General features: G+C 41.6%; 2 protein-coding genes and 1 long non-coding RNA gene across 3 annotated transcripts; all 3 read right to left on the reverse strand.

The window, feature by feature from the left end:
* Positions 1-2,208: 2,208 nt before the first annotated feature.
* LOC306714151 lies at positions 2,209-3,877 on the reverse strand. The gene is made up of 4 exons (XR_013767610.1): positions 3,823-3,877; positions 3,697-3,723; positions 3,197-3,219; positions 2,209-2,525 (listed from the first exon to the last, which is right to left on the reverse strand). It is a non-coding gene; the product is annotated as an uncharacterized lncRNA (long non-coding RNA).
* A 1,100-nt stretch (positions 3,878-4,977) lies between these two features.
* pa2g4a (proliferation-associated 2G4, a) lies at positions 4,978-11,067 on the reverse strand. Its single transcript, XM_079185595.1, has 13 exons — positions 10,927-11,067; positions 9,646-9,774; positions 9,339-9,444; positions 8,426-8,495; positions 8,232-8,324; positions 7,949-8,012; positions 7,713-7,791; positions 7,138-7,216; positions 6,908-7,041; positions 6,686-6,780; positions 6,465-6,592; positions 6,301-6,354; positions 4,978-6,200 (listed from the first exon to the last, which is right to left on the reverse strand). The coding sequence occupies exons 1-13, from the start codon at positions 11,006-11,008 to the stop codon at positions 6,138-6,140; spliced, it is 1,176 nt and encodes a 391-aa protein (XP_079041721.1). The 5' UTR covers positions 11,009-11,067; the 3' UTR covers positions 4,978-6,137.
* A 177-nt stretch (positions 11,068-11,244) lies between these two features.
* On the reverse strand, positions 11,245-27,660 carry erbb3a (erb-b2 receptor tyrosine kinase 3a). The gene is made up of 29 exons (XM_079186147.1): positions 27,315-27,660; positions 21,665-21,822; positions 21,127-21,313; positions 20,686-20,811; positions 20,500-20,565; positions 20,176-20,294; positions 19,757-19,898; positions 19,500-19,613; positions 18,943-19,060; positions 18,722-18,795; positions 18,534-18,624; positions 18,334-18,351; positions 17,417-17,613; positions 17,196-17,328; positions 16,940-17,033; positions 16,604-16,758; positions 16,479-16,529; positions 16,244-16,385; positions 16,042-16,161; positions 15,845-15,943; positions 15,126-15,311; positions 14,881-15,036; positions 14,662-14,737; positions 14,379-14,525; positions 13,716-13,813; positions 13,387-13,581; positions 13,224-13,292; positions 12,813-13,074; positions 11,245-12,599 (listed from the first exon to the last, which is right to left on the reverse strand). Exons 1-29 carry the CDS (start codon positions 27,400-27,402, stop codon positions 11,815-11,817), a joined length of 4,266 nt encoding a protein of 1,421 aa, XP_079042273.1. The 5' UTR covers positions 27,403-27,660; the 3' UTR covers positions 11,245-11,814.
* Between the last annotated feature and the right edge of the window lie 245 nt (positions 27,661-27,905).

Consider the following 27,905-nt stretch of genomic DNA (forward strand, 5'->3'; position numbering starts at 1 on the left):
GACTTGCACTAAGAACTAGAATTTTCTATCTAACAAACAAAAGTGTGACACACAATCGTGTATACAGTGCACTCAGTGTGTGACAGAAGCATGCTGTCGGTGTCCACTAGTGCTACAACAAAACAATGCGTTCTTACTCATTTAAACTGCTTTAGTTAAAGCGTAGTAGTTTGAGCCAGTGAGCCATGTTCAGATACATTTCAAATGGATCTCAGCTCATCACACAGCAAAGCAAGTTTATTTGTAAAGCACCTGAAGTCCCAGTTCAGCATTACAAACTGTAGAAACAATTGGATAAATGAAATTAAGCTACATTAGAAATGTAGCCATGTACATTAGGGTTGATAGTTAATTAGTTGCTATGCAATACCTTCTCCAGTTTATTTTCATCTACAGGTGCATCTCAATGAATTAGAATATCATCGAAAAGTTCATTTGTTTCAGTAATTCAATTCAAGAAGTGAAACTCGTATATTATATAGATTCATCACACAAAGAGTGATATATTTCAAGCGTTTATTTCTTTTCATTTTGATGATTATGGCTTACAAAATCCAGTATCTCAGAAAATTTGAATATTACATAAGACCAATTTAAAAAAGGATTTTTAATACAGAAATGTCGGCCTACTGAAAAGTATGTCCATGTACAGTATACAGTATGCACTCAATACTCTCCATGGTGTCAGGCGAGTTTGCTGGCCAATCAAGCGCAGTGATACTGTGGTCATTAAACCAGGTATTGGTACTTTTGGCAGTGTGGGCAGGTGCCAAGTCCTGCTGGAAAATGAACTCAGCATCTCCATAAAGCTTGTCAGCAGAGGGAAGAATGAAGTGCTCTAAAATGTCCTGGTAGACGGCTGCGCTGACTTTGGACTTGATAAAACACAGTGGACCAACACCAGCAGATGACATGGCTCCCCAAATCATCACTGACTGTGGAAACTTCACACTGGACCTCAAGCAACTTGGATTGTGTGCCTCTCCACTCTTCCTCCAGACTCTGGGACCTTGATTACCAAATGAAATGCAAAATTTACTTTCATCTAAAAAGAGGACGTTGGACCACTGAGCGAGAGTTCAGTCCAACGCTTCTGACGTTATCTCTGGTTCAGGAGTGGCATGACACAAGGAATGAGACAGTTGTAACCCATGTCCTGGATACGTCTGTGTGTGGTGGCTCTTGAAGCACTGACTCCAGCCGCAGTCCATTCCTTGTGAATCTCCCCCAAATGTTTGAATGGGCTTTGCTTCACAATCCTCACAATGCGGTGTGATGCGGTTATCCCTGTTGCTGTGCACCTGTTTCCTTCCACTCAACTTTCCATTAATATGCTTGGATACAGCACTCTGTGAACAGCTGGCTTCTTTAGCAATGACCTTTTGTGGCTTACCCTCCTTGTGGAGGGTGTCAATGACTGTCTTCTGGACAACTGTCAAGTCAGCAGTCTTGCCCACGAGTGTGTAGCCGACTGAACCATATCGACCATTTAAAGGCTCAGGAAACCTTTGAGTGTGCGTTACATTAGCTGATTAGAGTGAGACACGAGTCTACAATATTGAACTTATTCACAATATTCTAATTTTCTGAGACAGAATTTGGGGTTTTCATTAGCTGTAAGTCATAATCAAAATTAAAAGAAATAAACACTTGAAATATATCACCGTGTAATGAATTAAGAGTTTCACTTTTTGAATTACTGAAACAAATGAACTTTTCAATGATATTCTAATTCATTGAGATGCACCTGTATATGATCCTTGTACAAAAACTATATTTATGACCATTTACTGCAATGACTCCTAGGATAAATGTATATGCAACCGCTCGATACAGTGTGCCGGCTCTGTACTTTACGTTGGAACTGAAATCTAGGTTTTACATGGCACTTTTCACATGTAAATATAGTTTCCCCAAATTCTATAAAAATGTCATTTTAAACCTCAACTTCTCATATTCAGTTCCAAATCCTTTGCCGTCACAAGGCAAAATACATTACTTGACACGTCGTACAGTCATTTTAACAGCTCCAATTAGATTCATAAACCTGAAGCGATCGAAACTAACACAAGTACAGAGGTACATGACTAACCCACCCCACCCGAAAAACATGTGGCGCAATGAATAGTCAAGCAAGAGTAAGTTATATGAGACATGCATGGACTAATATGTCAATAGCCACATTAATCAAGAGACGCAACTTTGTCGTAAATTTTAAACAGTGTTCGTTTATTGTTCAATACATCACAGAATGACAGTTGTTTGTAAACATGTATTGTGAACAAAGCAGCTGTAGTTCTGATGTTGATAGTCCAGCATCTTTGCCTTTTCCAGTCAGACTTTCACAGCAGTCTCCATGAGGTGCGCAGTCATCTGAGATCAGGGTCTAGGCCTTCGTTCCACCGATGAGGCTTCACTTCAGCCACATGGGTCAGTCAACTGGAGAGGCTCCAACGGGATCACAGCTGGCAGGGATGAGGGCCTACTTAGACCTCTGCCTCATCTTCCTCCTTTTACGCTTCAGCCTGTCAAGACAAAAAACAGCAGCTTTTAGGAAACCATTCAGAAGTTAGCTGCTCAACAGCCATATAATACACAAACCTGGATTTATTGCAACCCCCCAAAAAATAATCCCCAATTTGAATGGCCAAGTGACATGATTTAGTTTTAATGTTATGCTAATATCTGCAATCAGTGTTTGGTACAGTTCTGTGTAGGAAAGCCTAAAATTCTCCTTTCAATTGTCAAAACAGTAAATATAGCAGTTTATATTTCCATGCTTTTGGAGAAACTATTTTGAAATCATGAGTTGTAACTTTGACACATTGAGAAATAACTGATCTTCACATGGACACAAATATTTATGGCATATATCTGTTAACATTTCAATAGCACCATGTACATATGTGTGCAATAGGCTCCAATCAGCACTTGATTTGAGTAGTGAACTGTGGTTGAGCATTTAAAATTGGACACCCAGCATTGACAACACTGGCCATCAATATTAACTGAACGTTTAAATTAGAAATTGAACAAATTCCAAGAGGCATTGATCAAGCGTTTGTGTTGAATTGTAAATGTAACTGAATGCAGTAATTACGGCATACATGTAGATGGATTAGTTTAATGGTAAGTTATATCAAAATCATTTAACTGGGAACTAGGAGTTTGTACAAAGAGGATCAATAATGCTCACCTGCGCATACGCTTCTTCCTCCACTGAAAGACAAGAGAAATATTTATTAGGGTGCAGTCACGTTTGCCATGCTTGTTCTCCACCGTACAGACTGAAAGCACGCTTTACATGATGCAGATATACTTCTGAGACTTCACACTGCACCAAAACGCATGTAACAGTGATGTCTGTCAAAGACCTTGACTGGAGCTTCCACCATAAACATATTGGAGATGCAACAGCATTGAGGTTACCATTGCTAACATCAGAGCATGCAACAGAGGCGGGCCTGCATGACGCAGTAGCACTTAATGTTACTACTACACACATATATTGTATAAATTGTTTAGATTTACATGTAATACGTATTATAAACGCAGTACAAGGTTAGAGAGACATTTTCAGTCAACAGACAAGATAAAGCAGCACAGGAGAGGCTATTCTGATGCTAGCTAGCGGCGTTGACTAACAGGAAGAGGATGTCAAACCACAAAAATACAGATATTTGCTTGTCCACTCACCTTAGCTCTCATCGTGAGGAGAAGTTTCTGTGAAAACAATACAAATAAAAGATTAGAGCCTGTGGATGATTTGTAAAATGTGAGGATTTGTATGGATTCAGTTAGTAGAGGAGAGATGTTCCATACCTCAAGGCGAGAGGAGCAACGGAAAGAGGATGTGACGAAGAAAGAGGGCGGTACTTATACAGGTGTCGGCGTCATGTTCAAGCGACAAATGTGGTGTAATCAGCTCACAGGGAAATGTAGTTTTAATGGTCATTACAACTACATTTCCCTGTGAGCTAATTACACCACATTCTTTTGCGTTTTTCAACTCCTAAGGAATTGTATTGACACATGGCGCCTTATTTCAATGGCATATCCACTTTTCAAGACGATTACATTAAAAAAACACTTTTAACGAAAACTAGTATATTATTCTGGAAATAAATTGACCTGATGTTTTAGGTTTCATTTCACTTCACAGTTTTATCTCTTAACTACTGAATTGACTGACTGGAGTGGACAACACCATCATCTACCTGCTGCAGCGAGCTCGGTCGCACCTGGATGGAACCGGTGGCTCTGTGAGAATCACTTTCTTTGATTTCTCCAGTGCATTTAACACCATCCAACCACTGCTGCTGAGTGAGAAGCTGCGGGTGGTGGGGGTTAAACCGGATCACCCTCTCCACCACCTACTGCAGGGACAGCGGAGCACTTTCTCCAACAGACTGACAGACAGATACAGGAGAACATTCCTGCCCACTGCAATTAGACTTTATAATAAATCACCTCTGGCAAGATCATCCTTCACATAACTACACACCGCTACACTGTTGATCTTTGCACTACTGTTTAGTTTACCTAGTTAGTTGATTTAACACTATTCTATTTCATTGTATATACTGTGCATTTCTATTGAATATGTTCTACTGTTATTTTATTGTATATATTTTACATTTTTCATACTTCATATTTTTATTTTGACTCTGTTACTTCGTTTGCTGAAGTATATCTTTGCTGCTGTAACAACCAAATTTCTTCCTGGGGATGAATAAAGTGTCTTTTTTGAATATCTAATGTTGCAATAAAGAAGCTCAGGTCATTGATTTCCAACATTTCCCACAATGGCCGAATACACTCGGATATTTAAGGGCTGAATAAATCTCATCCATCAACACCACCTCAATTTATGAAATTACAATTTATACTTAAGTAGGCAGGTCGTCATGATTAATTGCAGACATTTCCAATACTGAACTTTGACAAAAACCTTCAGAGAAAACCAACAAATGTATGAAAATGTTTTTATTTCATTAGATGTAAAGTTCCATTGCTCACTGATGGAGCTACAAAGCAGGATTTTACTTTTCTCAACATATTCAGCTGTTGACAAATCTGACCCAGAGCTCGAAATGAAACTCGGACCTGAAATGATCTCTTACTGGTCCAGACACCCATAAAAAAAACTATTTTAAAAACTTGGTCAGCTTTAAATTTCATGATTCACAAGACCAATGATGTAGTAAAGCAAGTAACAGGTGTCGCTAGAAAAGGTTTTCAAAAGTAGAACAACACGGCAGTAAATGTATCGGTTTTGTTCCCTAAAGTAGAGCCGATTACAACTGTGATTTTTGCTTGTATTCTTAAAAACATTCCAGTCTTTTGCTCAGGTTAATACTTTAAAATAGTGTGGTTAAAACACTAGTTTCAGCTACATGTGTTCAGGCCTTGATGATGGAAGACTAACCGTAAACACTTACTTATACTACAGTCCTTGTGATCGCCATCATTTGACTGTTTTGTTTGGTCACAATTATAGTTCAACCCTTTACTGCATAGTGAAGTTAAGGAAAAATGCTTTTGATTAAACGTTTTAAAATGCTAAAGGTCCGTTTTTTTCATGACGCACTGGATGAATAAACTCGTCATCACGTGATTGTCACACTCGCAAGAGGTGACAAAGTGCTCGTATATTCACTATAAATCTTTGTTTACATACAAACAAGTTTAGACAACTTGTTGTGAACCATGTTTCTGTTGGTTTCATCCAATAATCCTTTACTGTATTGGATGTCAAAAATACAGAATGATCCACTTCCTTTAATGCCAACTGTAAGCTTCAGTTTCACTTGAAAGTTGCAAGACGAGGATCAAAAGATTATTTAAGTAAAACAACGCAGTCACCAGTCGCACACGTACCATTTGGCAACATGTACTTTCAAAGATGCAAAACTATTTGCAAATATTCTTTATTTCTTACTCAAGTAAGCGAAGAAAAAGCAACACGGTACTTTCAGTGACTGCAGTAAAGGGTTAAGCATCCATGTAGGATCTAATATGAATCCATCTAATTTATGAAATTAAACGTGTATAATGGGCTGAGAGTTTGGGGCAATTTGTCACGTTTCCTCTTGCTTCTCTTTGGGGTCTTGCATGTGTGGAAAGGCAGTATTTTGTTATTCTACGGCTTCCGTGTCCTCTGTCGGCTGTCCAGTTGCATTTTCTGCTGTCTTTGAGGCCTGTGGGATGTGAAACGGGGAGGAACAGATCAGTGAGGTGACACAAAAGTCAAGGAGGTCAATGGTGGCATGAGGGTTCATTGTTTGAACAATAATTTACCTTCTTTTTCTTTTTCTTCTGTGTTTTACGGCTTGCAGAGCTCTGTAGTAAAGTCTGCGGAAGATGAGAGACGTTTTACCAAAAAAGGTAACAAGATGTTCAAAGCAGCCCGTTTCTGTGTGATGAAGGAGCTTGATGTAAAGTATGTGAAACAACAATGTTACCCGTAGATCTGCATCCTGAACTTCATGCTCTGACTTGTAGAGCTCTGGATCTAAGGCTCCGCTAGTGATTCTGTGAGGCCCGTTGGCCATCAGCAACACTGTGAACTTAAACTGAGCTACACACTCTCCTGAGAAAACACACAAAGTAACGGGGGGGGGTAAATCAAAAAGGGAAATGTTAAAAAGCAAAAAGATGATAAAGGGGAGAGGTAAATACTCACCCTCTTTCTCCTGGAGCACACCGAAGGGCTGTAGCAGTTCATGTTTGGCACACTCCACCACACCCAGACGGGCTTTGGCCTCATCCTCGAATGCTCTGAAGGAAAACGGACATTGGAATTAAATACGTTTTTTTATTATTTAACGCTGTCAATCTATTCAAAAGGTCAGCGCGTGGTGGACTATGTATATTAGTAGTGACACATTAAGTGTGGTATTCATACCGGAGAGTAAAAGGCATGGCATCAAAGCGCCGTTCAACTTCACTGAAGAACGTTCGGGACGTTTTCATCTTCAAGCCGTACTGCTTACTGGGGTCCCTCTTATAAATGGTGGTCCTCAGACCTCCATCTCTGGCCTAATTGTAAATGACAAGAGTGTTCTTTAAGTGTTCATTCGGTACAGTTTTGGCAGCAATGGGTATGAATAAAGAAGGACTAGAGAGCACACTGACCTTCCCTTCTCCGGTGCTTATCAAGACGTCCACAGCATAGACTTCATGTACCTCAAACTCCGCCTTCTCATGGTCCTTCCTGAAATTGAGTGTCAACAGCAGCCAGTGAAAAACTAAAAACAATTTGCTGTTGAGTTTCTCCAAATGTAATTTTGGTTGGTTGGTTTCAGCACCACAAATCAAATTTCATTATTTTCCATTATATTGGTTGAGTGATAGAAGTCTCAGAGCTCACAACATCAAACTAACGTGACATTGATTGAAAGGACTGAATCCCACTCGATACATTCAAGCATTGCCCATTATCTACACTCTGTGTCTAAATGGACACAAAACGTGAGACTCAAGTTAATCTTTAGTCGAAGAGATTTACTACAGTTCAAAACACCCACAGGGCACGGTCATACATTCACCAAAATTGAATTTGCTTCTTCGTCGATAGCGATTGCTCTTCGCTGGCAGAAAATGGAAGTGAACAGGAGTCGAAGGTACATTTTGCATTTGTGTGACTGTGTCAACAGCACGCCTCAGATTCACCCCTCTTCCTCCTGTGAGTAAAAAGTGACTAGATGTACCTTTGCTGGTCTGTCGGGTTCTGAATGATTGTCTTCTCTCCATCTATGACATGTTGCTTCAGCTGATGCGACAGCATACCTTGAAAAACAGAGCAAGGCAGAAAAGAATAGTAATAAAACATCCGGTTGCATGTTATGAATCTGTAACAGTCATCGTCTTCACATTACATGAACAAATGTGAAGAGATACAAACAGCATTGCTGTTGCTCTGAATGCCTTTTTCATGGACACTCACCCTCTATAGGTGTGCATTTGAATGACTGAGCAATCTTGTTCCAGGCTTCTGTCACCTGAGAGTTCTGAGACACAGAAAAATGCGTAACTTTCACATGCAAAATACAGTTTTGCACCGCACAAACTATTAGAGGCTCAGCAGTGAATTGCTTAGTAGAAAAGACACACCGACAAAAAACAGAGTTCTAATTCTTAAGAATATTTTTAAAAGCTGAAATCTTAGAGACGGCAAGTCATTATTATGGAGGACACGGAGAAAACTGTGAGGAAGAGGTTCCATGTACCTGGTTACCAGGTTTAACCAGGCGAAGAGCTGCTTCCGCACAAAGATGGGCCGCTTTGATTACATCAGCTTTCCGGCCTGTGACGGGGTTCTCCTGCAGAAACGAGACACACAGAGAAGAGGACTTACAGGAGGGCTCCACAGGAGGACACAAAAGGGTGAACAAAAAAGCAGCATTTTAGAAGAGCTTCTCACCTTACTGGCTCCCACCACAAAGCTGTGAGCAACATTGGCAATGAAGCCGTCAACATGAACTCCTAGATCTCTACACACAATAAAGAGGAAAAGTAGAGATGAGAGAATGAAATAACAAGAAGAAAATCAAATTGATCCTGTGCCAAATTATTTATAAGTTTAACTGCCAAGCGGCTGTCAAGTTTACAAATGTTGAGACAGGAACCAACTCAGACAGGACAGAATGTCAACTATCATGTACTTTGGAAAATGAGACCAATAAAGAAGGTCAGACAAATAAAACATTTAATCTGCTATGGCCATTACACGGAATATATACTCCAAGGTTAATTTATTTTTGGCTGTGGCTGGAGTACAGTGAAGAACTTATTATGAATTCAAAGGAGCAGCACTACAATTTAAAAACCAGACAGAAAGCTAGCCTGTGAGTGTTTGGAAAGTGAGAAAGACACAAACCTAGTGTGTAACTACATTACCACGAGCAACAACAAACTTTAAAACATCGCAAATCCACACACACAGCACAAAAAAGACGACACAGAGGACAACAATGTATGTGGCAATACAACAACTAAGATACGCTGACTTCCTCTTTCAAAGCACAACATTGCAAAAATGTGAAACAAAGGATTTAGCAGATGGATGGCCATCAAAGCTAGAATCCAACATATCACTTTAAAAACAGCAAAAGACACATGTTCTACACATGTTCTAAACGTGTCCAACCTTACTTGTCGTTTGCCACACAGGACAGACAGGAAGACGAGACATTACTGATGAAGCAGACAATCAACAGCCAAGACAATGCCCTCACACACAAGCCAAGATGTCACATAGAACGAGGGGAAGACAACAGACTCATGACACACGTGGGAGAACAAGGGGTGACATTGTTTCAGAGCGCGGCGCCTACATTTTGACCAGATCCCCGTCTTTAAGTGTGTAGTCGTGGTCACTCTTCAGGGGAGAGAAGTGGCAAACACAGTTATTGACTGAGACGCTGGTGGGAAACGCAATGCCTAGAAGAGGGAAAGGAGAACCACCAAGTCTTCATTTGGAAATCATCCACAAGTTTAGCAAAAAAAAAGTGTACACGGATGGGGGGAGCGACACCTTGGGTCAGCAATTTGAATGACTTGACTGCAGCTAGACTCTTCTTGATGGGTCCACCTCAGTGCACCCGAATGACAACGGACTCACTCGTATCATCGTTGGCTCACCTTTCTTCATGTCCTTCTCCTTTTTGAAGACCTTTCCAGTCTCAGCCATGATGTAGGCATCCCCCTTTTGACAGAGGGTGAGCACCGACACCCCGGGAGTGGCTGTTTCCACAACCAGACGAAGAGCCTCTGGGGTGAGGGGACACACAAGACAAATGATCAAGAGGTGCAGAAGAGGAACCAAGTGGAGCAGGTATGAGAGCAGATATCACATTAGGTATTGTTTAAAACGGATGAGTTACAATGTTAACATTGAGTGAAACAAACACAATTTATCATATTTTTTCAGAGATCACATCAACGAACCCATAGTGTAACACCATCAGTTGTCAGAGAACTGACTCAAAAATAGTGATTCATTTAATTTGTCAATATTGTCAAACACTAGGTTTTAAATAGGGTTGGGTGATATGACTACATATACCACAGGACAATGTACATCTGTCTAGCAGGAGTGATTTAGTAGTACCGTTTATAACGTTTTAACGGCCTCTTTAATATATCAGCAGACAATATTGTAAATAAAAAACAGCTTTATAATGATAGATGTTATTATGATTTTGATGCATATGATGACATAACTTCGTTTGTCAGGTATTTAAGTGCTGGATTTGCCAAAAACACACATTACTGTCTGGTTCTGTCATCTTGAAGCAGTTACTTAAAACGTAATTACTTACAACTCATATCTTTAAAATCACATAGACTGTGACAGAGGATTTTATCCATATCTCCTACAGCAACGATACTGTCATCTGAATAGTGTTAGAGTAACATGCTGTAACTTTGACCTCATATTATTCCTGCAGCAGACATATCAGCTTGTGTGTTATGTCAGTTAACCAGATCACCATCAACATTGTGCATAAACTAGCACAAAGAGGTCAGCATGTAACTAACGTTAAAGTGGCTTCATATCGGTGACTTCCTGCTTATCTTTTAACGGTTGCTCCTACTGTGGCTGACTGCAACAGGCTGAGCTAGCTCATTAGCTAGTTAGCGTCCTACGATAGCTAAACAAACAGACAGCTCTCTCTAGTACAGCACACAACGTCAATGTTGGTCAGCAGTAACAGAGGAGCTAGCATTAGCTAGGACTGAACCAACTTTACCTGCCAGCTAGCTAGCTAGCCAGTTAGGATAGCATACGTGCGCCTCGCATGTAACCCACATGGCTGCTGCTGTGTGAGGAGACTACCGTTAACGTCCGCTGGCTGCACGACAGGCCGAATAGAGCATCTCTCACCCGTTCACCAACGGCTACTAGTTGCATTTACTTACGGTTGGCGATGTCACCACCCATCTTGTACTTGGTGACCACCAGGTCCTCGGCTATGGTCTGCTCTTGCTCTTCCTCGGACATCTTGGCAGTGAAGTTTCAGTCGCTAGTGGGCCAAAAAGCTCAGGACGACTCTGACGGCTGCTGCGAACACCCCTCCAAGCCCCTCCCACTTCCCCGTGACGCTAACGACGTCACAGCGACCCCGACCCGCCAAAATGCAGGGTTGCTGCCTAACATATCCCTCAATTCGTTGTTCAACAATGTCAATGTTGTATTAACGGATAAGTTAACATAAAATAATAGTCAGGTGCCATATGAACATTTATAAAAAGAATCATTTATAAGTGCTGAGGAAAACGAGTTCAGCAAAACGTTCAGAATTACTTTTGTGAAATTACTGTTGAGAAGGTCCAGAAATATTTTTCACATTCATTATTAAACCTGACTGAAGAACATAGCCCACATTTCACACATAGACATTGTCATGTTATATAGGTAAGTTAAAATAAAAAGTTGGTGCTTCAGAATAGTTCAAAATATTTTAATGAGTAGAAAATGTATTTCATATACCACCATTAAAAGAGGTCTCATAACATAAAAAAGTCCAAACTCCAAACAAACAGACACATTTGTTCTGAAAAATAAAAGCTTTGTTCATTTCAAAATGTAAACAGAAAAATATAGCTTGTATTCTGTTCATTTCTGTTAGTGTTATCAACACACAAGAAATTAACGTCGACTTGTATCAGAGCCGGTTGAAAAGTCGAGCAGGTCGGGTTTTTGAAATTGTGTCCATAGGCTACATTATGAACTGCAAAATGCATTTCCTGTTTCGGGTCCTTCATGACTAAGTCTCAGAGGGAAGTTCATGAGATTAAAAATGTTCTTCATGTAGGCACGGCGTTGGGCTTCAGAAACATCCTGCTTTGCCAGTATTCTGGATTGTCAAAAGATTTGTCGACAGCTGCAGGTTGCCCGACCCCGACTCCAGCTCGCACTTTTGCGTAGGGTTCAAACCCAGATTGATGTGCCTCTATGCCCCCTGCTGCTACCTCCCCGCCTTTCCGCAGGTTGTGGTACACCACAGCATCTCCAGGCCGCAGGGCAGCAAAGGAGTCCATGTCCTCATACTCCTCCTCGTCTTCGTCCTCGTCCTTTCCCTCTATCTTCAGCTCCTTCTTGTCTTGAAGAGCTTGACGCAGCTTCGGCTGTCTGTTTGTGTAATGATAGTTACTGTCCTCCACATATTCCTCCTCCTCTTCCTCCTCCTCCTCTTTGCCCATCCTTGCTTGTGTCGGAGGAGGAGGAAGAGTGTCAGGCACTGGAGGGCTTTCATCTTTTTCATTACCCCTGATGTCCATGTATTCATATTCAACTTCATTAGATCCCTGCTGCTCTGAATCGGAGTTGTGATTGCTTCTTGTGTGACCTCCTCGGACCTCCACGGACGATGTGGTGTCACCTGAGCACACTGTCGCTTGTGACGATACGGAGGAGGTGCGCTTCTTGTTCGGCTTCAGCCTTTTGCTGCTGTGCCGGGGCGAGACAGCTGTTACACATGTCTGCTTGTTCATATACTCATATTCTTCTTCATCTGGGTCATCCAGGAGGCCCGACGAATGAGACTTACCCATCCTGCCAGGACCGGCCCGAGATGAGAAAAGTAGGGTTTCTGACACAAAAAAAGAAAGAAAAGTGAATAAAATGAGGTTTGCAGGAGAGTAATGTGTGAGGAGCTATTCGAAGAAAATACTATTAACCTAGACAATTTGTATGCATTCCTTAAAAGGGAGGCAGAGCTAACCCAGACATATACACCCATTTCAGAGGAAAGATGATTGACAATATAATTTCAATATATTTAAAATACGAATGACGCTATCACCTCTCTCTGGGCTGTCTCCAGGAAGCACATATCCATTCTGGTCCTCTTCCTCCATCTCTGGTGATGGAGTCTCTGGTGGCCCGCCGGACAAACTGTCCCTCTGAGACATGTAAGCGCTGTCCTCGCGTTGACGTCGTCTCTTCAGGCTACCAGCCAGAGAAAAGTCCTCACTCATCTCCAGCTCCACTGCTGTGCCGCAGCCCTCCGAGCTCTCAGACACAGTGCGGGCTGAGTTTAGTCGAGAGCGTGACTGCCACATGGCCTACACAAAGACAACACACCTGCATTCGTAAAATGGCAAGAGGAATGTGCAGTAGGATGCTGTTGATAATATATTTAAATAGTACCTAATTATGCTATGTTACACAAAACACAAAACAGTTTATATAAAAAGTAGACTGCTTTAGCTACCTGTCCTGGGTTGTCAAAACCTGGGGTCATGGGCAGGTAACCCGCCACGTTTGATGGAGAAATAATCACCTTTACAAGAAAAGAAAGGAGTGAGATTTAGACGGTGACAGAAAAGACATTTCCAGATGTAAACTGGCCATGAAATTGACAAGAAGACTCTTACTCTGGGAGTGTCCATCCTGGAGAGGCGGCTGAGGCTCCTGGCTTGAGACAAGTAGTGAGGGGCTCGAGTCATACCATCTACCGCCGCCTCCTCCTTCTGGTCCTCCAGCTGAATGTCTAGATCGTCCATGTCGTCCAGGTCTGCACTCCGCTGGGCGAGTTCATCAGGGGCCGAGTCCTGTTGGTTGCAGTCCTCCTGGTGGACAGAAGTGAGACATAAATGTAAGTTTTTACTAAACTGCCACAATAAACAGAACTATTCTGCCCACAGAAACAACAAGTTCTGTACCAATTGGGTGGCTATACTGATAAACACAAAGCCTCTCTTACTTTGATCACCAGGTAGCGAGGCGGGTCTCTGGCCATTCTGGTGAATTCATTTCCCAGCTCTTTGAATGTTGGACGGACATTCTCATCAATCATCCAACCTTGAAATTATAAATGAAAGCCATAGTTTGCCACTCGTTTCTATGAAACCAATGCACCACAAGGAGCATCTGAAACTAATTAAATACAATACAAACACAACTTAGTCTTTAGCCATGCTAGCAGCTCTGTGAGGTAGTACAGCGATGCTTTGAGCTAAATGCTAACGTCACCATTTAAACATGATCTAAACACAAAGCCTGAAGTGAGAGTCATTAGTTTTGCAGGTATTTGGAAATAAACCAAAGTATTGGACAAATTCAATTTTGACCTGATGATGGCGCTGACATGTAATAGTTTGTAAGGACAATTTATTAAAATTAAAAAATTGACTTTTTGGTGGCGAAAAAGAAAATGTCCGGCAACCACCGAAGTAATTACAGGATCCATCCTCTGGAGATCATGACCGTACAACATGTCATTGCAATCTGAATCTGAATCCAATAGTCGTTGAGGTGTTTCATTCTGATTCATCTGCTATCATGTCTTAAACGCATACGTTTGCATTACTGCTTTCATTTTGTAGGCCAGACCAGTGTAAAAAAAGTATCGAAGACAAGCACTCACACTTGACCATGACCATGTAGACGTCAATGGTGCAAATTTGAGGCTGGGACAGACGCTCGCCCGTTTCCAATAGATCAGGAACGTCCTGTGGGCGCATCGTAGTGTACGGCTCAGCCCCATTGGACATCATCTCCCACACTGTCACACCTAAATGAAGGGGACAAATATAATGTGGCATGAAACAGCATGACTGGTGCAGCTGGAACATCCACACCTCCACCTCTGTTTTCATTAACACTCAGTATTACCCCAACTGGGATTTGTAAGCTGGTTTAAAACTCACCGTAACTCCAGACATCGCTCTGATGTGTGTATCTGCGAAACAAGATGCTCTCTAAAGCCATCCATTTGATTGGTGTCTAAAGACGTAAAAAGAGAATGTCTTCATTAATTACGTCAGTGAAAACAACAGAACAAGTGCGCAAAATAAGTTAATGTCAAAGGCTCTGTTAATGAACTTTGATCATATTAATGAGTATCTTTTCTCAACCGGGCTACGGACCTTGACCTCATTGTAAAAGTACTTCTTCTCATCCGGGTAAAGTAGGTCTGCAATGCCGTAATCTGAGATCTGAGCTGTGTAATTATTCTTCAGGAGCACATTTCTCGCGGCGAGGTTCCTGTGGACCATCCTGTTCTCCTCCAGGTAACACATGCCCTGATGAGAAAGGACAACTGCGTTTAAGACCAATTAGTGCTCTACACACAGCCTACACAGACAAACAGAAAAAAAGGTTGTTCCTTTACCTTTGCGATTTGAACACACCAGTTGAGCAGCCTTTGTGGGCTGAGTTTGTTCTTGCAGTTCCTGACGTGCTCCAGCAGGGAGCCCTGACTGCTGAGCTGAGTGACGATCTGCAGGCTGGCCCCGGGACAGATACCCAGGGTCCTGACTACATTGACGTGGCCCATGCTTCCAATGGCCATCATGTGCTGCAGTGGGCATGTAGAGTAAATTATTGCAGACATTTAAAAGAAATAACAACCTTTAATTCAGGTTTTAAAGAAATACTTAAATACTTTTAGTATCAAATATTCACTTCTTGTAGACTGTGAAAAGTGTAAAGATTGCTTCTTCAAGAAGGTTAAACATCATAATGTCCAAATAAACCTCTCACATTTCTCAAGCTCCTGCAACATATTAGACTCATCTCTAAGTTCAATATATTGCAGATAAATAATCCTCATATCGCCAATAAATCCTGTTGTGGGGAAATTAGTTCTTTGAAACCTACTTCACATACAGATCATGAGAAGTGCTGCAGGAGTGATTTAAGAAGTTTCCTTAGATAAGTTACGGCATGTTATTATTATTTTGTTTTTAAGTGACTCAGGGAAATTCTGTGAATCCAAGATGACTCCTCGAAGTTGCGAGCTACAAACCTTTCAGATTCACCTTTCACGCCTATCTTTAAGTGAGTATTTGGTACACAAAATATATTTTCCTTTAAGTTATGTTTTCTTACATCCGTCAGCTCATAGAAGGTCTGCCGTTTGGTGCGATCATGAATCGTCTTTATGGCCACAGGAAGCTTCACTGTATCGCCCTCAGGGATCCAAATGCCCTGTGTGGTAAGAAATAGAGACAGATTCAAAATGTGTTGAATCAATATCAAATGTGCAAGTGGTGGATGGAATAGACAACTGCCACAATCAACATTACCTTATGGACTGATCCAAACACTCCGTTACCCAGCAGCTTGATCTGACGGAGCTCTGTGGTCTTCAGGATCCGGGCATGGACTTTAGAGCCTTTCTCTCCACGATCCAGAGGTTCAAAACTCTGAGAGACCCACAGATCATGCGTTCAAACACATGTTTACTGAAGTATAACAACATCGTAAAGACCTCAGACTCTGACTGACCTCTCCGCTCTCCATGTATCTCCTCACGGCTCGCTTGCGACGGATGGCAAGACCTCGACGGTACAGAACAGTCAGCACGAAAACAGAGAATGAGGCAAAAAGAAGGGCAATCACTCCCAGGACGATGGCTGTGGTCGTTTGTCTGATGACAGATGAAAAGGAAGAAGAGATGTCACATGAGCTGTTAATAAATCTAAATGTCTAAGTTACATAAAACATGTCAGATTCGACTTACCCGGAAATGAACCGGGAAGACCCACAGTCTCCAATTCCTGGGCCGTAGCACCTATTAACACAGGAAAGAGGTAAGTTTGAATCGAACACAAACACATGAATAGAAATAACTCACTCATATCTCACCCTTGGGTGCAGTTGATGTGGCACGGTTCACAGCTGCCCTGCTTGTTGGGGTATTTAAATATAACTTCCTCCCCTCCCATCAAGCCCTCAGGACACAAGGACACACAGTGGGGACCGTCCTGCAGGCTGGCACATGCAACACACTGATCCGCTCCCTTAAAAGACGTAGGCACAGTTTAGTTGACAGACGAAAGCACAGCAGACAGAAGCCAGTGGTAATGTGGAGTATAATTATGTCACTAGGTGGCAGCAACCAACCCAAAGTAACTACAACAGAAGTGTTGAGATTAGAGAAGTTGTTCTGCTGTTTGTCTCACTGAATAGAAAGACTCATACCGGGCCTGTGCAGGTCTGCTTCCCCTCCTGGACCTTACACTCAGGATGGCATGGCATACACTCCCCTGATTGAGTAGCAAACTCCCGCCTCTCCCTGCAATCAGAGCGAAAAGCCAATCAATTTCAAAATCTTTCAACAGACTGCAGATAAGATTGAAACCCTTGGGACAGCAACGCCACAGCAAACATTACTCACGTTAAGACAAACACTGGGAATTATATTATTCATATCAATGTTGTTTTTGTTGAGACTCACCCAGTTAAGAACATGCAGTCTGGCACGCACGTTCCTCCCCTGCTGTACTTCTTACAGGACAGACACTGGTTTGGCCCCTGGTCCCAGCAGCCATCAGAGGAGCACATGGGGTCACACACATGGCCCTCATCAACTACAAACACAACAGGACAAAACATTACTGTATCATCATGAACGCTGACAAATGAGCTGGTTAAAAAAAATGATCCTCCCTCACTCACCACACTGATTTATTGGTCTGTTCTGGCGTAGCTGCAGGTGAGAGCCGCTGGTCAAGATACGCGTCCAGTTAACGGTGTATTGGTAGCAGAGCTTCCTGTTTACTGTGATGTAGACGCCACCGCCATTTATTTTTCGCAGCGAGCGTAACCCCAGCGAGGTCAAGGAGCGGATCTTCACCACCAGAAGAGCGTAGCCCCTGAGATAGAAGGTAGAAAAGAAATGCTGTGTAAGAAATGTATATTTGACAATGTTGTGATTCTGTTTAAATCACTAAAGAAGCAAAGAAATGTCTTTAGAATTGTATGCGCAACTGGGTGTTTTTACAGTATAAACATTTTTTTTTTTGGTTTACAAATTCATAAAAAAATACACATTTCAAATATTAAATTAATATTTATTCAGGCTTGATCGCTTATTCTTCGTAGCCTGAGTGAATTTCACCCATCCAATATTTTTTTACTTGACTCAAATTCAGTGCAGTTGTATTTCTGTTCTGTTTTTCTGAATTTGTGAACCTTAAAAAACAATAGTTCCTCTATGTCCGTGTCTTTGAAATTGCACAACTTGTAATTACGTACTGAAAACATCAAGGAGAAATACTAACCACATATAAACAAGTAAATATGTTTCAATGTAAAGCTTCTTAAAGTTCAGTTGCTTATATGGTTGAAATGATTTCTTTACTTCCATAAAATACAACATCACATACCAACATTTTGCAACCAAATAGCCAATCAGTTTTCATCAGAAAGAGCATGCAAGTAAACCTTGTGAATTCATTAAAGAGTTGCACCCACCACCATCTCAATCACACAATCCCAGTACTGAATATGAGAATATCTAAACCAAGAATAATGATTTCAAACCGAGATGAAGAGGCGGATAGAGGCGGACATATGTTCAATATTTACTGTACCTTTTAGAGCTCGGTCCTCTACATTGGGTAAACATTAGGTACAACAAGGGAACAAAGAGATAGAAGACATCAGATTCATGCCAGTGATGCTTAGTCTGCGATGCAGTGAAAGATAAAACAACACGATAATAACAGGACCTTAGTCATCAAGAGAAACAAAAACAATGTTAGAACAAAAAGAGAAAACAACAACTACTCACTTGTAAAGTGTTCTGCCCTGAATTGTTTGGAGGTTGGAGAAGACTGACAGGTCAGACATGTTTGCAGGCCACGACTGGATACTGAGGCTGTCTGAAAATGAAGACATTGCATTCCAGAGAACTTAACCAGACTGTAAACACGGTGAGGTGACATTAAAACCAAAAGAATATTGAAGGTTTCATCACACCTGTAATCTCCCTAACAGTGTTGAAGACTTTCAGTTTCTCTGGATCGAGGGCTGGCACCTTTTTGTAATCATCACTTTGAAAAGAGAAGAAGAAAAGATACAAAAATAAATACCTGTTGCAAAAAGAGGATCCACAAAGCACAGATGGAAATACTTATTAACCTATTAAATACCATATTTCATTAATTAATTTAATTAATGGCAACTACGTATGAGTTTACCCTTCGATCCCGGTCACCAGGAAGTGCAGACTGCCCTGAATCTTAGTGCAGTTTATGAAACTGTCGATGTTAAGAGCATCTACTGTCTGCCTGTCTGGACCTCCTGTGCCATGACAAGCTGAGAGGAAGATGAAGAAGAGGAAGAAGAAAAGGTTAAGAACATATGATGTCAGTTAGAGCCAACCAGCACAGTGCTGGAAATACCTGCCAAAAGTACCAAAAGTACATTTAGTCAAATACTGCGCTTATAACTGTGAGCTACTTGATCAGTTCCATGTTGTGCTACTTTATTCTACTCCTGCACATCTTATAGGGAAATATTCATTCAAATCAATTTATTTGACAGCAGATTCATATTTGACATACAAAACATATGATCAACCATTATGCTTTCTTGTTGATTTAGCGATTAATAACTGCTCCATCTCGACCAGCTATACATGCTGCTGACACATAATATAATATAATATAATCACTAGCGACACTGTTAGCTCCGCTTGTCTCTAAGTTGCATAAAACAACTAACAACTAACTCTTCTATGTTGAATTAAATGTACCTTTTGGACAGAGGCCTCCACAGGGTTCACATCTTTTCACTCCGTTTTTCTCCACCTCCATTTTATCAGACGGGCAATTGCTTACACACGAGCTTTCGTCCACCACAAAGTTAGCTTTAAAAAAGAAACACAAAAATGCAACTTGCTGCTTTATGAAAAGCTTTGAATGCTGAACAAAGTGCATTGATGCAGAGAACAGCAACTGCATATAAACTGTGAGTCCGTGTGAACATATAAGGCAGCGTGTGTCAACTCACCAGGGCACTGGGCCACACAGATGGAGCCATACTGGTACTTGGCATTGGGATTGGGCTCCAGTTTGAATGTGTGCTTGTTGTAGATGAGGGTCTGGGGACACAGAGGCACGCAGGCGCCCGAGTTGTTGAAGTTCCTGCAAGCCTGAAAAATGTCACATACAGACAGCACCGTCAGCAATACAGCTCATAGATGTGTTTTTTAAAATATTTACGATAAACTATTTTCACAGCAGACATTTTGACTAGTCATAGTAGGAAAAGCACATAATGATGGCTCTGTTCTACGAAAATGTGCCAGTGTGTCACGACCAAATTGAATTCAGCCATCGTTCATTTCATGTTATACACCTGTGATTTTCCTGCTGTGACGTGTCAGAATGTCTTCTGTGTTAACAGGCCTATCGAAGTAGTGGACTCACAAAGCAGTTTGTATCCAGGGGTCCAGTGCAGCCTCCGGCACACGCAATGTGACAACACTCGCTCGGGTTTCTACCAAAACATCGGCTGTTACACTGAGGAGCGCACACAGTCTTTGTCACTGAAAGAGAGTTGAGGGTATGTTAATTTGCTAATCTATTGCAGCAGTGGTTAGAAACTCTTTTAAACCAAGGCACCTCTTCATAGTTATTTGACCCTCCATGCCCCCCCCATACAACATCCATATACGGGAAACTTTTTCAGGTAACACCATGGTTACTGCACTACAAAACTGAGTTGATCCGTGGGAAGTAAATGTCACTCACAGTTCTGGCACGATTCATTTCCTGGATCCCAACATTGACGTTCTCCACATGCTTTGTCACAAGGCTCTACAATACACATGTATTATCAGAAGATGCATTTTTACATTTTTAAGCAGACCAAAGGTAAAAGTCTGACATTAAAATGGAAGGTAAGTGATGCTTGTGTGTGTCCTTCTTTGCACTCACTTTCAGGCCCATTGCCCTCAATCGTGATATCAGCTGTTCCATCCTTCACGATGTCCGCCCAGTTCACCTGCGGGGCGTAGCTCAGGTACTTGTTCTGGATGATCTTGACTCCTCCCTCCAGTATCTCTGTGGGCGGCACACACACATTTAAATGGGGAAAGACAATTAGCAAAGCAAGCCTGAACGGGCCCGTGACGCATCCTTTACTACCGCTCATACAAACTCAGTATAATGTGCTGGAGCTCATGTTACACTGGCAGTTGAGACATTCCAGGAACTTCGCATCACTGCGACTACACACACCGCGGCTCGCCGACGACCGGCGCGCTCTGAAGGTGTGTCTACACTGTGTGGGTGTGGGAGCTCCAACAGTAACCGAGTGTCACATCCTTATCCATCCACCCACACTTGAACACACTAACCGAGTGACTTCCTGTGTACCTGTGAGGTGCGTCAGGCCCAGTTCTTGCAGGCCGTGCTTCCCGTCCTTCTGGTAGTTGATCATCACAGCCAAAGCGTACTTTTCCTCATACAGCGTGGTGCCTCTGATGACACGCAGGTGGTTCATAGGCAGGCGGCTGATCTCGTTGATGGCGATCAGGATGTAGCCCGTCACCTCCTTGATAGACTGCAGGGTTAGCAAATAATGAGAGGGGAGAATTAAAGAACACACAGGTGTTCAGAAGAACACTGACTTTGCTCTGTTTTTGTTAGTCACAGTGATTTTTATCAGTCACAACATGCTGGCATGTGTGTTTTGCTTGTGTTCTCATTAATCACCATGACTGTGATTGATTTAGAAAAGGACATAAATGAGCTCACTGGGCATCTGAGATCACAGACAGTGACAAAGATTTGGCATCAGTCAATCCATATCCATGTCTAGACTGGTTACCATGCAGTTTTTCTCAATGACACATACACAGTAGCTCTGTGGAAGTAGTACCGAGTTAAAGACTCCACGTGTTCAAAGCCTCACCTGCAGGAAGGTGAAGTTTCTGGTGTGATCCATCATTGTAATCTCAAGGTTGCCCATCACAATCTCACAGCCGGTGTACATCTCCTTCATCAGGTTGTACTGGATCTCGGAGTTTCCTGTCGTGCTCAGACTGTTTTTGGTGCCGGAACAAACGACCACTGCAAAAGCAAAGAACAAACTCTTGTTGATGTCAATATGTTTAGATCCCATGAAAAGACCAAAAACAAAAAAAAATGAATTGATCCTTTTCACAACTGTTTGTTTATCCAAGGCCTCGTCTGGCTTATTCCTCAACCACTGTCCAAAAATCGTTCAGCTGATCCTACACACTGCTGTAAATACTCACAAGCCCCAAATATGTGTTCATCCAAAAATGTTCTCAACAAATACCAACTTTATTTAAACTACAGTGCACTGCAGTGTTTTACAAAAGGAGCCAAAGTGAACCCTGAAGTTCTGGGTTTTGTCAAAGCATTAAGAAAATCTCATTCAAGAGACCGTTGACATTTGTAACCATGCTAATAACCTAAAATCCTGCACAGCATGTTGTATCGGCTCGCTTCATGTCTCGATAAGAACAGTAGTTATGTTGTCAATAATGCGTGCGCATACATGGAATTTGACTCCGGTTACACATTGCTTCCCATCGTACATACATACATAGAATATACAATAAACAAGAGAAATATAAAAACAAGGACATTAAAGACAACAAAGTAGAACAGAGAAACTAAGCATAAACATTTAACATTTAAGTACTATGTATAATATAAATATATATCGAAGAATATATATGAGCATAAAGAACATGAAGAACAACAACAGAACATAAAGAACATATAGAAAAAGTAGGAGAGAGCGCAGTATGAGGCTGCCATCTGCGGCGCCATCTTGATCTAAAGATGTTTACGCAATTGTATCCCAAAAGTAGTCTGTTAAATCATTTATGAGGGAAGAGTGTATGCTTGATACCACCACTGTGTTCTCTGCTCGCACAATATCAATGAATGTACTGTAACAGTGTGAAACAAGCTGAGGATTGTACACGGGGCATGTCCTTCTGTGAGACAAACATACAAGGCCTTGTTTATGGTCCGTGGGAGTTCAGCCATTCAGCGTCACTTGAAGGCTGCTTTGCTATTCAAATGTCAGACAGGAGAGAAACAGCAGAGAGAGAAGGAAGGATAGAGAGGACAGAGCATTAAACACGAGTGTTGTTCTCAATGTCGCGTACTTTGACTACAAATACAACCACGTACTGGATAACGTACACATTGTGCAAATGCAATATGTCCACATTCTTTTAGTCTGGGGTTGTTTTTCAATAGTCTAGTCTCCTCAGTTCAACTTAACTCTTAAAGCTTCAGCATACAATGTGTTTTGATATAATAGCGCATTTCCAAGGCTAAGCTCTGTTTCAATATGACAATGACTTCCTGCAGCAAGGTCCATAAAGAAATGCTCTTCCCAGTTTGGTATGGAAGAGCTTTACTGGCCTTCACCCATCCAGCACCTTTGGGATGAAACCCGACTGCGCGCCAGGCTTTATCGCTCAACATCGATCCCTGACCTCACTTATGCTCTTGTGGTTGAATGGAAGTGAATCAATGCAACCTCCAAAATCTGTTCCCAGAGAACAGAGGCTTTTACTGCAGCACATTGTGCTCAACAATCATACGGGATTTTGGTTTTAGTTGTCAAGTTGTCATTTAGTGCTCCCAGCATTGGAAAATCAAAATTTAAAAAATCAACAGCAACATATCTCCCAAGAAATACTGTCGTGTTCATTCTGGATAATAAGAATACAGTGTCAACAGCTTTCATCCATCACTGGGGATGGGGGCAGACATCTCAATGGCTAATGTCTCAAAACGGAAGAAAATAAAACTGTATAGTAACTGACATCACTAGAAGCAATAGTGATTTTGTTTTGTTATTCGGGGGAACTCAAACCTTTTATTTCAGTCAAAGCATAATCATGAACCAGTCAACTCCTGTTGACTTGTTATTGATTTTGTTGTACTCATTAGAGACTTAAGGAATGTTTTTGCTACACTCAGGTCACGCACCTGTTACATGCTCAACACTCGAAAACACATTCCTTCTACTGACAATAGAGTCAAAATGGAGCCCAGTACAACAACAGGATCAACAAGGGCATAAAAGGGCTGATGATTATTAACCTCACAAGGCAAAGCAGGGGAGTCAAAGAACAGTGTGTGAGAGAGAGAGAGAGAGAGAGAGAGAGAGAGAGAGAGAGAGAGAGAGAGAGAGAGAGAGAGAGAGAGAGAGAGAGAGAGAGAGAGAGAGAGAGAGAGAGAGAGAGAGAGAGAGAGAGAGAGAGAGATGCATGCAGCGAGCATGTCCTACGTCCATAAAGTCCTGATAAGAGTCACCTTATTGTGCTACTCAGAACATCGCGTTCAAAGGAACTGGCTCTGTACCAATTACACTAAAGGGTCAGTTCACTCAAATCACAAAACACACATTGCATGGTGTCTAGTCGTGCAAATAATTTAGTTTTTTACCTAGAAAAGTCCTGCAGTGAATGGAATTTTGTTTATTTTACTCATGGCTTTCTTTCCAGAAATAACGTCTTACTCATAATAGTGGCATCTGTGGATTATCAAGAATAATCAGAACGCCCTTAATGACACATGACATTGTCTCTTTAACATTCGCTATGCATGCATGTAGCATAGGCCATTTCTTTATATTAGATGCCCCAGTTTGCTTCATGTCAGGGTTATCACAATGGGTTGCAATGACTAACATGCTTTCAGAAACTTTTGCTCATTAAAAGCCATTCATTTGAAATGATGTCAGTTTATGAGCTGCTCAAGGGTGAAGCTTTTTATCAACCCCACCTTACGCTATCAGTGGATGACTTGCTGCTGTTGACTCTACACCCTTTGAATGGCCCGTTGGGAAATACTCAAGAACATCTGCGTTGGTATGTTCAAGAACCTTCCACACGCCACAGTATGTACAGAATGCATACAGTTCAAGCACAACCCAGAGGGGGACAAACCGGTGTGCACACATGCAATACATGTGTGTTACAAACCATACAGACGATGCACGAGCTCCGGCTGTAGAAGCCGTGAATCTCAACAGGCTGAGTGAGTTTTTTTCTGTCAAAGGAGGACTTTCAGTGTTGGCAGATGGATGATGGAGAAAAAAGGAATGGGGTGGAGGGTTCAGAGTTAATACACACACAGATTTACACACGCACATGCACACAATGGCCCAGTTTTGAAAGAGTGTGTCTTGGTGCATCAAGAAGCCTCTTGCTGTCTGTACTGACACTTCACGCTCTGTGTGTCTCCTCACTCTTTTCAGACACTGCATGTCTGCCTTCCTACTTATTTCATCACTAACTATCACATACAGGACATGAACTCAAAGCAAAATGAGCTCATTGTCCTCGGCGCTAAAGTGTAACCCAACACATGACGAAAACACAACACTGATCAGGTTCAGCTGTTTTTTTTTTTTCAGAAAGAAGAGAGGGAGAGAAAGAAAAGAAAAGAGGGAGGAGGAGATAAACAAGCTCAATAAAGCGGTTGAGACGATGGCTGAGGTAAACAGAAACTTGGCACAGAATGTGCCAGAGATTACTGCATACCTCACAAGTGAGCGTGCACGCACACACACACACACACACACACACACACACACACACACACTCGCAAACACAAAGACACCTGAGCACCTGAGAACAGAAAGATTCATTTTGTGTGTTGCCAACATGCATCACACTTTGATGAACAGACTGAGGCAGACACAGAGAGTTACTTAACATTATGCTTTGCTAACAGGAACGGCAGCATATTTGCCTTTTGACGGGTCGGTTATTTGGATGTCTCACCTGTAAATGTACAGACGCACTTTAAAGAGGCACTACCTATTGTTGTTTTCTTAAAAGATATGAAATCAAATTGTACACTGATACATGAGCCCCCTATGAAACATCACACATTTAAAGAGACATGACCTGTGCATTATTTTGTCATGATAATACTTTTTGAATGAATTCCTGTCAAACTGTATTTGAAAATGCAAGTGCTACAAATTAGCTATACCTGTGTTGTTTATTTACAACGTGAACATGTTTGTGTAATGTGTGTTTGTGTGTTTTGAAACGCATTTTCACTTAATAATCAAACACTTGATTCCTGCAGAAAAGTGCAGTGAGGATCTAAAATGACAACTGGCTTTGAAGTTTAACCTAAAAAGACACCACGAGTGCCCCCAAACACACACACAAAAACTATATTATCATTGGTTATTTCATTTTAGTATGGTTGGCCAATTAACCTCGTATTACAACAGACATGTTCATCAAAAGTTTACACCTACATCTGCATAACAACAGCATGTGTTTCATAACTACATGGTTACTGCACTACATGGTTACGGCACAACAAAATCCTGTTTAACAACTGGCTTAAATAGCAGGACTGACTCTAACCCCAAAATATACTTCTGAAATGTCATTAGTTTATGGACATTACTAACTCTGAACAAGCAAATGTTTCAATTAAGGTTTGCATCAATGCTCCTCTTCAATATAAAAAATGTTTAGTGAAACATTAGCTACACACCAAGTGAACTTAGTTTAGTGTCTTTTATGCTTTGTTATGGATTTCAGAACATTTACAGCATCCTTACAGTACAGAACCTCTTACAAACAATCAAATCTTCCTTCTCATGTGATCAAACTGTATTTTTTTATAATACTGTTTTTACTTCAGGTGCCAGAGGCTTTGTCACCTGAGCATCAGCGGCCTAAGCATCGATGATCTCATGTTCACATAGCTCTTCTCTGAATCAGAGTACCGCTCGATTCACCTGCAGCCAGGTGACTGCAACAGGAGCACGAGGTCAAAGTTCACAAAGTCTTGCTGGGATTCAAATCACAACACCTCTCTCTCTGCCTCAAACACGTCAGGTCAATACATTTAATGGAGATCTTGCAATCTTGGCGTAATGGAGGATTTCCATCTTATGTTACTTTCTTCTTCACTATATTTCAGAGGGAAGTATATTACACTTGTTATTGAGCTATTTATTTGAGTCATTGTTGGCAACAAAACATTACTAAGTTGCAGCCTCTCAATTGTGAGGTTTTGCTCCTTTGCAAACTGCTAAGTATGCACTTTTGACTTTTGATTATTATTATTTATTTTTTTTACATTGTAGTATACTTTTACTTAAATCAGAATACTTACTCTAAAGGAGATTTACACTTTTACAGAGAGCATTTTTTTATTTTATTTTAAAGGAAATCTCTTTTGGGCTGACTGTGGTTGTCAGTCAACAGGCGGTGTAAGGTTGGGCTCCTCTGTCGCAAAGCCTTGAAACAATTGAGTCAAACATGATAAAGCCCACACAGAGTCGTGGGAGAGGTGCGGGTGACTCACAGCAAACAAGTTGTACGTGTGCGGAACAGGTTCTCGTGTGTGGTTTGTGAGGCAGACAGGTGTTTTGTCAGCAGGCTAGAGAGCAACTCTAATCCAGGTGTTCGGAGGGATTTGTCAAATATATTCTGGGAAATTTGAGAATTAAAAAAAAGGATGATGCTGTACAGAAAAGTTGATTGTGTGTGTGTGTGTGTTTGTGTGTGTGAGAGAGTTTGTGAGCCCACCTCCTTGTGTCTGCGCGCTGCTGAGTTGGAGAGCAAACGGCAACAGGACGCACAGCACCTGTTGCACCTTCCTCGTGAGGGCGGTCATCCTCACTCAAATGTCCAAGCTAGTTACGTTTTAAACAAACATTTCCATCAAATTAATAAGAAGACTTTTGTCCTTTTCGCATCGAAAATCGTGCTCGGTCCTTTTATTCCGGTAGAGTCCATTCAGAAACAACAATCGTCTTTCTTATTCCTTTCCTTCGCTTTCTTCTAGTATTCAAATAAAGACATAAATCCACCCTATGGTGAAAACCTGTTGGTGTTTTCTCTCTTTGACATTTAACTGAGCCGTAACTTTACGAGCTGCTTCATCTCGTGTGAGAGGAATCACTACAGCTCAATGATTGGAGCTCAGCGCGGAACCAATCAGCGATGGGACCGTCTGTTTCTCTGGCACTGATTTAAGTGGGAGGGCCTGCTTGCACAGCACTTACACAACCTGGAAGATTCAGTGGCTGACTGTCATTCTTCCACATCCAGGGAAATGATGATGCTTTTTGGCCATGAAAAACATGAATGGATGCATTCAGGGGCAGGTGTCAGTCT

Source organism: Pholis gunnellus (genome assembly GCF_910591455.1).
Source record: "Pholis gunnellus genome assembly, chromosome: 3".
Classification (NCBI taxonomy): Eukaryota; Metazoa; Chordata; class Actinopteri; order Perciformes; family Pholidae; genus Pholis; species Pholis gunnellus.